Below are 10,646 nucleotides of genomic sequence, written 5' to 3'. Positions count from 1 at the left end.
TCACTCGAAACAGACGGAAAAAAGTTTTTATGCATGTGGAGATGGGACGGTCCTTTAGCCCAATAGCAACCGTATATAGATCTAATCAAATAAACTTTATTGCTCAACAACTGTAACTGGTACAATGTATGGCAAAAAAAAAGAAGAAACGGGTAGATACATGAACTAAAATATAATTCTACTAACAGAGCTAGTCCATAGTGATAATAAAGCTAATCTATTGTGTTTTCGTAAGGAAAGTACTATTACAAACACACACATAAACACGCAAACACACACACAGGGGTCAAGGAGTGGTAGAAGACTATTAGTAAGTAGGTGACATGGTATTCGAGAACAGCAGACATGGTGTTTGTCCTTCGTCAATTGCAAATGTCGCGAACAAAACAAGGGACTGTACATAGCGTTCGTGGATCTCACGAAGGCATTTGATACTGTGTCTAGAGATGGTCTCTGGCAAATATTGCAACGACTTGGGTGCCCGCCGAAGTTCTTGAACATGATCATCCAGCTCCACGAAAACCAGTTTGGCCAAGTCAGGTACGAAAATGATCTGTCAGGAAAATTTCCAATCCAAAATGGCGTCAAGCAGGGCTGTGTGCTCGCACCGACCCTTTTCACAATCTTCCTAAGCAGTATGCTCTACAGCGTATAACTACCTGCTTTGACGAGGCTGCACGTCTCTTTGGTCTGGAAGTCAGCCTAAAAAAGACAAAAGTCTTGTACCAGCCCCCACCAAAGGAAGCGTACCGTCCACCACAAATCTCTATTGGCCAGTCTCAACTAAAACCAGTCCACATCTTCACCTACCTCGGGAGCACAATTACCTCAGATGGCAAGCTCGACAAGGAAATAGACACCAGACTGTCAAAAGCAAATAGTGCATTTGGGAGGCTTTACAAGAGAGTCTGGAGCAACAGAAACCTAAAGAAAGACCAGTGTGTATAGAACAGTTGTAGTGACTACACTCCTGTATGGCGCAGAAGCATGGGTCATCTACCGCCGACACCTACGACTCCTCGAGCGCTTTCACCAACGCTACCTCCGCTCCATTCTCAAGATTCACTGGAGTGACTTTGTTACCAATGTCGAAGTGCTTGAGAAAGCAGGTACGTGCAGCATCGAGGCCATGCTCCTGAAAACTCAACTGCGTTGGGCCGGACATGTCTCAAGAATGAAAGAACATCGTCTCCCCAAGATTGTGCTGTATGGAGAACTGGCCTCAGGGCACCGAGACGTAGGAGCTCCCAAGAAGAGGTACAAAGACTACCTCAAGTCAACTCTAAATGCATGCCAGATCAATCACCGACAGTGGTCTACCTTGGCCGCTGACCGTGTTACCTGGCGACACACCGTCCACAAAGCCGTCTCCTCTTTTGAAGCCAGGAGACGAGACATCCTCACTGAGAAAAGGGCTAGGCGGAAGCTGAGGCTGGAAGAAGCTGGAACTTTAAACATCGACCAGTCACTGATATGCAGGACTTGTGGCAGGACTATGTAGGTGGAATCGAATCCAGGACCCGTGGGTTCCGGGCCGCCACAAGTTAGTAGTTAGTACTTGTTAGTACCAAGGACATTGCATAACTTGCAAGTACGAGAACAAGATCGAAACTTTTTGAGTACTAGTATTGTCATCGCTTTTAACTGCAGAGGAGCGCCATGTTGGACAGAGATTTCCCTCAAAATCTCCTAAATATTTATTTTCAGCCACAATGGTGACGGCACGATACAAAATAGCTGTCTCTTGGGTAGATTCACCGTGAAAAAACGTCATTATGGTCGGACAAAGGTGATATAATTATAAAGGTGTCTGGTCCCTTGACGACAGATCCGCGGGGCCGCCATTGTGCCGCCATTTTGTATAATCGCCATTCCTCCGTGAAAAATAGGATTTCATTTTGAAATTATTCCAGCTTTTTTTCTCTTTGTGCCCCCGCTTTTGTTGCATTATAGAAGTAAAATTGATTGGAGAGAAACCGTTTAGTCATCTTTAGTCTAGCGAGGCACGTTAAATCTGGTTTCCGCTTGTACATGTATTTGTTACACGTAATAAACTCTAACAAATAAGGTTTGGTGCACCGACTACTGTGATTCAGCAATGTTATACAACTATCCCGGTCTCCCAGGCAATTGTCATGACATGTATAACATGAATTACATGTCATACTGTGAGAACACGACACCCCTAATTAACAGGACCCAAAAGAGAGCTTCGTTGTCAATCATCACAGCAAGGATTGGTCACAATGTCGCATAAATCTGAACTATTGTACAGGTTTGGTGCTTACTTCGCACAGCCACCATCACATATAATAGGAATGAAATACATCACTGCATGCATCAAATTAAAGTAAAGGACATAACATTAAATCAGAGCCTTGTCTTATCTCCTCTCTTCATATCTATCTGCCATCCACGTTCTGGCATGGTGACAGACACCTTTGCCCATAGTGACAGACATCTTTGCATGTTGACCACTGTCAGAGGGCAACAAAATTTTTTTTTTTCAAAATAAGGCGAAAATTAATGCGCGCGCTGATGTCATCCATAAAAATTGATTAATGTGGCCTTATTCTTAATCTGTGAATTTTACCATTTTTTTCAATGCCAAACTTTCATACCTGTTCTTTTCGCTTCTGTTTTCCCAGATTGACCTGATATCACTTGACGTGGACGTTCTCCGCCAGTTTCTGCACGTCTACGAGGAAATAGAGGACCTAAAACTACAGAGGCAATTCGCCAGCGACGGGTACGACTCAGCCAGCACCTACTCCTACGAGTCTGGTTCGAGTGTGGAGTCTCTGCAGAGTGTGGGACGCCCCCTGTCGGGAGGTTATGAAAGTGCAATGGTGTGTCAGTCCACAGGGTCAAAGTTTCTCGAAGTGCCAAGAAGAGGCGGTTCATGCTCTCCTAGGCTTGGCTCTCCCAGATTAAGAAGACCTCTTTCCGACTGTTCCGGGGTATTTGTATCTTCTTCACAACCTACAGTAAAAGGGGAACCCCCTCCAACAGAGAATGGAGCAGTCATTGCCGTAGAAGAACGCCCCCTACCGGAAACGTGCAGAGTTGTAGGAAAGCAGAAAGGCGGTCCGTCATTTGAGAGCAAGCATTACAACCACCGTACATCAGATAACACGAGAGTTCATACCGTTTCACACGATTTGAGACTTCTATCCGTAGCTAATGATAGAACACATGCGTCGTCAACTGTACCCAGTATTGAAATAACTTCCGCACAAGACTTTTAAAATGGCACTATCACACCTCACACGCACACACAGACACCCTCCTTACAACAAATACGTCCATACAAGACGCTGTGAGAAGTCACATCCCCCCTCAGCTACCCAAGAAGGAGAGAAAGGGAAAATCACCCTTCTATAACAACCAAGGAAACAGCGAGGGTTATGGGCATGGATTGGACGAGGAAACCGCTAGACTTATTCGGACATGTGAGGAGTATATGCTGATCTCTGCCAGGACATCGCAGTCAGCGCCGCTGAACAATCAATCAGTGCCGAATTCGCAGACCACGAATTCGTATCAAAATGGGTACAATCAAAGATGGCGTCAGATCAGGAACCTTTCCCTACGTGATAGAAGAGATGATGACGTCACGACAGAACGGACCAATCATGTGTGCAGAATGCGGTCAGGCGTTGAGCACGTGCACGATCACGTGGGAAGCACGTGTTCCCAAGGAGAGGGAGACTATATGGTCATGCTTCCGATCATAAGGGCCTCAGGTCATTAGCTAATATCCAGAGACACGAAATTGGAGATTTCAGAGTTCTAGCAAGTGTTTTGGGGTTTCCATCACTGAGACTGTTGAGGTGGTTGTTTGACATACGCAATACCTCTCACCCTCCATACATCCAACTTTGTTTATTAGCCTTGGATGAATTACACAGTACATTAAACTATGGATTATTACTCATAAGCTACTTTACTATTACATGATCCTTTTAACTGCGGAACCCGAACAAACAAACCGAATTCCCAGCGCCACCCAAAACAATACTTCCGCTCCCGTAAGTAACTAGTAGAAACAAAACCATACAACATACATTCCATTGCCCTTTTTTATACAGGTGGCACACACGTTATGTTTTTATTTCACATTTTTCACCTTCACTGGGCTTTCAAGAGAAGCACTGAGATTTTGAGAAACTTAAGAGAAAGACGGTAGGGAAAGTCAGAGGGTTGTTAACGAATGAAAACTTCGTGCAGAATTATACAGAAATGAAGGACTAAGAAAGTTATACGTCTAGTAGACAATGTCGAAAGGAATGGATGGGAACTGATGAAAAAGGGATTCTATGGGATAGAACGTTAGGAAATGTTCTGAATGATGGCGCCGGGCTGTATTTAAGGATGGAATAAAGGGAATGGCGAAGACTTAATCGAGCATTGGTACTAGTACTTCTAATAAGATTAGTTACTTCTTTTTGGCGACGTCTCAGGGAGGAGTCTAATGGTACAGTATTCTGTGCAGAATTGTAGGAATTGTACAGGCATTTTGTCCACAGGATCCTAGGAATGGAATGTCCACAGGCATGTCTCTGACACACATCACATATTCCCACATTCCTGGAAACCCTTGGGAAGACCTCTTTTCCCCGGATGGCTTTCTTTCTGTAACACGGGGGCTCGTTCACTATACACTCGGGAGAAGTGCACTGTATCTGTCTAGACTTTACAGGTACCAAGTCTTCCTCAAAATCTTAAAATGATGGCAGTGCCATACAAACAATAACTATAACAGTAACCACCGTCGCCATGGCAGTGTATGTTTTCATTGCCAGTCTTGTTGATAGTTGGATGCTCGCGCGCGCGCGCACACAGACACAGGCTCTGTTTTACCTCATGGTAATACTGCTAGGGAAATCATTACAGCATGTAGGGGACCACAGATCGTTCAAGACAAAGGTCTGTATTAGGCGCTTGTGCAGAGGGCCCAGTTTTAGTCAGATGACAGTCTGAAACCAAATGTCTTTTTCTTGGCTTGGCGTTTTGATGTATCTTGAACTAAACATCAAGAGTTGGGAGTGGGTGGAGAATTAATCTCAGGGTTTTGATTGACAGGGTATTATCAAGTAACATCTAGAGTCAGTGCACAGTAAACCAATCAGAATTGCCCTGATGAAGATGACAGACGGTCTTCGAAATGTCAGCTCGTAAAAATAAATGGTTGTGATTAAAGAACTTTGCTATTCATTCGTTTACCAACCTGATGAAATTATTTACGGATTTTATTGTTTCACCTGTGTTAGACCTTGATGGCTCCTCTATGTTAACATTGCTTGTTAAAAAAAAGCTTGGTTTTTTGGGAGGCGTGGCGTCGAGATAAGATCGAACGTTATCATATAAGGCCACACCAATTTGACTTGTTGGTTCTCGCATTCGCCTCTTGATTTTTTTCTGATTTGCCAAAAAAAAATTCTGGCTCTGAATCAACTAAAAAATGCTCATATTCTACCCCCAACAGTTCATGAAAGTCCTTCCTAGTTTTTAGTTATTTCATCTATCAATGCTGGATTAATAAAAGTTCAAAATTCATTGTTTGAATATTAATCCAGCCTTTTGTGTTGACTTCATGGCTCCTATACTAGCATTTAGGGCTATGAAAGGATGACTAGACGTGTTTTTATTTTTTATAGTTTTTTCGCCCTATTGCTGCGTCATATTTGTTCTAAAAAAATCCGAGAACTGGTGTGGCCTAAGACATTACATCTATGTTGTATGGGCACAGAAATGAAACAGAAAGTTTAACACAACAACATTTTATTACGAATCCTATGCACACAGAATAATATATAATAACAAGCCACCAAAGTTGCTTCAGGGTGCATCGCACGTAGTTACTTGAGAAGGAATTTTTTATTTCCCTAGACAATTACTGTGACAGTCAAAAATTTCAACTATTGCATCCTCATTTACACAAAAAAACATTTCACCGGCGCCATAAAACATCAATAGTTCTTAAAAAATACATTTAAAACGTAACAAAGAGTGGAAATCATTCTCAACATTCTAATAATATTACTACATTAATTAGAACTGATATCAAGTTACTGGTTGAAGAGAGCTTCGGCAAGGCCACACACACTTGTATGTTAGCTCTACATGTAGCCAAATACATTTTTTTTTACATGGCTGTACATTACGAAGATAATTCATAAAAAAAGCCAGGATCACCATATTCCATATTCACTAACATGACAATGGTCATCAATATAATCAATTAGAACGGCTTTGTACATATAATTTAGCTTTCAAACATTTGCAGTGATTCAGTTTTGACCTTAAACTGACCTAACGCTCTGTCTAATCACTGATCACTAACTTCTAGAGTATTTTTTTATTTATTCATTTATTTATTTATTCGCATATAATCAAAGAGAAGAACAATAAAATGAACATATTACAGTAAAATAGGATATGCAGGGGAAAGATAAAAAGCCATAATGGCTTGTCCGTGATCTTCCCCCGACTAAATTAATTGACAAATGTAATAATGGTAACAAATCAAATAGTAATAATAAAAAACAATAAGTAATTTTAATAACAATAAGTAATATAAAAAACAATAATTTGATCAATATCATAACGGTACCAAATCAAATAGTAACAATGGATGAGAAACTGTGCTGTTTCTGTAACAATTAATTTCAGTTCACTGAATGGTTTTAGACTGCTGGTCCATGGCGTGTACACAGAGTTTAGTTTCAGGGCAGTCCTTTTTTGTCGTGTGATATAGATTTTTAAAATATTTTTTTTGATTCAGTGATATTTCATACTGATCAGATTATGCTCACTGGTTACTACAACAGTATCGGGGTTAGTGTTGGGTTCACAAGTGGCCTGAGGCTATCCCACGACATTCATCTTTGAGACAGGCTATAGCTTTGCTATAATATGTCTTTTTACTACAAGGTATAAGTGATGACCTTAGGCTTTGACCCTTCCTTGTATAATCAAGTCAACTGGTCACTAGAGGAAAGCTAGGGTTGTGTTGGGGTTAGTAGGCTCAAAACTGGTGCACGACTTGAGAATTAGTATTTTCTGACCTATCCTTTGTTATGGGTTTATTATGTATCCAAGCACCCAGTGATGACTTGTCGGATAATGAGCATTGGTCACATCATCAGCCATGGGTTTTATGTTGGATTCAGTAACAGTTTAAGACTGGCCCATGACACCATACTCCGGGTTCAGCTTTGATGCAGTCTTGCCTCTACTATAATATGGATTTCTTACATCCAAGACCTCAACGCCAGCCTGCACCTTATACTGACTCTGCCCTGTCTGATCACCGGTCACTACGGTAGATTTTGGGTTTGTGTTGGAGTCAGAACTGGCTTGAGACTGGCTAACACTGTACTCGGCATTTAGCCCTGAGGCAGTCTCATGTGTCCCGTAATATGGATTCTTTTTTGCGCCCAGGATTTCAATGCTGGGCCTGTACTGATCCTGTATTGTCTGAGCATGTCCAGTGGCCCCTACTGCATCTGTGGTGTTTGTGTGTGATTCTGTGTTGTTGTGAGACTGGCACTGTCCTGTCTGATCATGTCCACTGGTCACTAATGCTTCAGTGGTGTTAGTGTGTGATTCAGTGTTATTGCGAGACTGGCCCTGCCCTGTCTGATCATGATCGTTGTCAACGTCTTCATATTCAGGTGAATGTTGGTTCTGACCTCTCGTGTTACCATGTGTCAGACCATGGCCAACAGGGTATAAACCGTTGGCGTGAAAAACAAATTGTAGGTTTTGGGCTGAAGGAGGATAAACAACACTCTTTTTCCACCAGATGATGGTGGCAGTGAGAGTTATTATTCCGCTGCAAATGATAACAGATAATAATAATAGTCGACTGGTACCTGGTTCATGTGAAGTGTCCGTGATAGCGATTAGAATTGAAGTTGGTACCGGAATTGTATCATGTATTTTCCTGTTCCTATTGGTATCCCCAGTCGGTTCTTTGACAAACGCCGAGTTGACACTGCGTTTGAAATACCAGTGATAATGAGAAGTGGCAGTGTCATTGCAACAGCTGTCATTAGCACGTTGAGATTGTTTATTAGCCAGTCTGGTAAAGTTGTAACCTGTAAGATCTAGATGTGATCTTGGACTAGTACTACCTTTAGCATCACTAAATGAAGGTGTTGATGCTGTATATGTAACTGAGGTGAATGGAGTTTGAGCATCAACTGGTAATGTAGCAACGGTAGAGTCTAGAGGACTTGACTTCGGGCTAGTGATACTTTCAGATGTGTCAATTAAAGGCATTGGAACTGTCGATGAGGAGGATGTTTGTCTGTCATCTCCAAGTGTAGCAAAGGTGGAGTCTAGAGGACCTGATTTAGGGCTAGTGATACTTCTTGTAGTACCAAATGAAGGAGATGTTTCCAATACGGTTGAAGTACACAATTTCGGTATATCAAGAAATGGCGTTGATTTTGAGTCTTCACAGCTCAGATCTTTGGAATCAATATATTCAAACGTTTGTCCGGAGAAGTGGGAGGGTTGGTAACATGTAATCTGTTTTATCAGGGAAGGCGATTTTATGATCATTTTTTGCCGAAATGGAACCATCCTGCAATCACACTGCCAGGGGTTGTTGTTAATGTTAACCGTAGAAAAAGATGCCAACACGCTATAAGCTGTCAGTGAAAATGTGGATATCTGGTTGTTATTTAGGCGCAAATATTTGAGTTTGGGCAGATTTGAGAATGTTTCTGACTGAATGTAAGTTATCTTATTGAAAGACAAGTCCAAAGATGTCAGCTTGGGTAGATTTGAGAATTCACCAAAAGGAATGCAAGTAATCCTGTTGCAGGCCAGATTCAAAGACTCGAGGTTGGATAAATTTGTGCCTGTACCTGACTGGATGTGACTGAACTTGTTAGACTCTGGTACTAACGTTTGGATTGACAACGTGCCGGCCCCAATACTGCTTATCTTGTTGGATGTTAGCCACAACTTTCGAAGCTCAGGTAGATTTGAGAATGCACCTGGTTGGATGTGGTTTATCTGGTTACAAAAAAGTAACAACTCTTGGAGCCGGGGAAGATTTGAGAATGCACCTGATTGGATGTGGGATATCCGGTTAGAAAAAAGTGACATCTCTTGGAGCCGGGGAAGATTTGAGAATGTATGTGGCCGGAGGTGGGTTATCTGGTTACAATTAAGTTGCAACTTTTTGAGCCAGGGTAGATTTGAAAATGGCTGGATGTGAATTATCTTGTTGTTGAACAGCTGTAAATATTCTAGCTGTGGTAGGTTTGAGAACGTATGTGACTCTATGGAAGTTATCTGATTATACTGCAATGACAACCATCGGAGCCTGAGTAGATTTGAAATCGTCCCTGTCTGTATTTCAGTTATCTTGTTGCTATACAGCTTTAAAACTTGAAGCTGGGGTAGTTTCGTAAATGCACCTGGATAAATGTAAGATATTTGATTCCGAGACAGGGTCAACTTGTTGAGGCTAAGTAAATTTGAAAATGTACCTGACTTGATGTGAGTTATATGGTTGCCCTGAAGGCACACTTGTTGCAGAAATTTTAGATTTGAGAATGTAGTACGCGGAACACTAGTTATCTTGTTATTTACACAACTGAATCTGGGGACTGATGTTGGGAGGTGCTGAGGGAGGCTGGTGGAGCGCTGTCCTGTACATTGACAGGCCCGTGAAGTACATAAATAGCTTGATTCTGGCGTGTTGGGCTCCTTTAGGATGATCAGAAGGAAAATTAGTACCTGTCGCAGCTTCCTGCCCATGTTGCCACCTAAACAAAAAAAGAAAAAAGAAATAGATATCAGAGAAAGCGGACCTCATCCCGTTAAACGAACTTGACCTTGAAGTTTTTTTCGTTTATACGATAGAACTAGTGAAACTTGGCCAAATTTTATTCCACAAATCCAAACGGTTGTTGAGATTTCGGCAACTTTGCACTTCAGATTTTTGATATGTTTAATTTCAGGGTATAGTGTACAAAATATGTGAAAATGAGCTTAGATTTGCCGGCTAGTTCTTTTCTCATGCCCTCTTTTATTAGCGCCACTGCGGAGGTCATGGAACTGCAGCCGAGGCACAGTACTAGGCGGGACAAGTATCCAAGCGCAAATCTACGCCGACTGAACACGCACCATAATTCAACTTTTACAGTCTCAAAACTGACATATTCCTCTAACATTTACCACAGGTTCTATCTCGATGCCATGCACAAAACAATCTCTGCACCCTTCTCTGGTATTGTGCAGCACTACTTTGTGCCCGGACTACTTTTGACTACGGGGTTCGCCCATAAATACTGTGTTGTGCGGATTTAAGCCATCCTGCTTTGTGAGTAGAAACACGGACACAGTAATACAACAAATACAATACCTCATCCATTAGGGGTATGTAAAAAGAAAACCGAAAACCTACACATAATGATAAATTGAAATTGGATCAGCATAAGACATATAAGACATTAATGCTTAATCTAAGACATACGATACCTATACTATAGTACAGGCTTCTACGTAGAGAGTATATTAGTAAGGCTCATTTTGTTAAGTTCCCCCTGGAGAATCAAAAAGGCGACCGTAATATTGAAAAGAGGGTCTATTAAAACCGAATGCGTCCCTCATTGGGGGCC

General features: G+C 41.8%; 1 protein-coding gene and 1 pseudogene across 1 annotated transcript; one reads left to right on the top strand and one right to left on the bottom strand.

Annotated features, from left to right (window-relative positions):
• The first annotated feature begins 974 nt into the window (after nt 1-974).
• On the top strand, nt 975-3,754 carry LOC109481479 (annotated as a pseudogene).
• A 4,398-nt stretch (nt 3,755-8,152) lies between these two features.
• LOC109481478 (leucine-rich repeat-containing protein 15-like) lies at nt 8,153-9,783 on the bottom strand. Its single transcript, XM_019784061.1, has 4 exons — nt 9,763-9,783; nt 9,275-9,540; nt 8,705-8,896; nt 8,153-8,183 (listed from the first exon to the last, which is right to left on the bottom strand). The coding sequence occupies exons 1-4, from the start codon at nt 9,781-9,783 to the stop codon at nt 8,153-8,155; spliced, it is 510 nt and encodes a 169-aa protein (XP_019639620.1).
• Between the last annotated feature and the right edge of the window lie 863 nt (nt 9,784-10,646).

This window comes from Branchiostoma belcheri, unplaced genomic scaffold, assembly GCF_001625305.1.
Source record: "Branchiostoma belcheri isolate BF01 breed outbred unplaced genomic scaffold, Haploidv18h27 scaffold56, whole genome shotgun sequence".
NCBI lineage: Eukaryota > Metazoa > Chordata > Leptocardii > Amphioxiformes > Branchiostomatidae > Branchiostoma > Branchiostoma belcheri.
The sequence above is the reverse complement of the archived record's forward strand: the minus strand, read 5'-3'. Positions and strand labels throughout refer to the sequence as shown.

Excerpts from the sequence above, each read along its gene's own strand:
- LOC109481478 (XM_019784061.1), bottom strand. The coding sequence starts at position 9,783 with ATGGGCAGGAAGCTGCGACAG. Across the intron at positions 9,541-9,762 it reads TGGGCAGGAAGCTGCGACAG|GGCAACCATATAACTCACAT; the intron begins GTACTAATTTTC and ends GTGTGCCTTCAG. Across the intron at positions 8,184-8,704 it reads CTGCCCAAACTCAAATATTT|TTACATATACAGCATCAACA; the intron begins GCGCCTAAATAA and ends CATTCACCTCAG.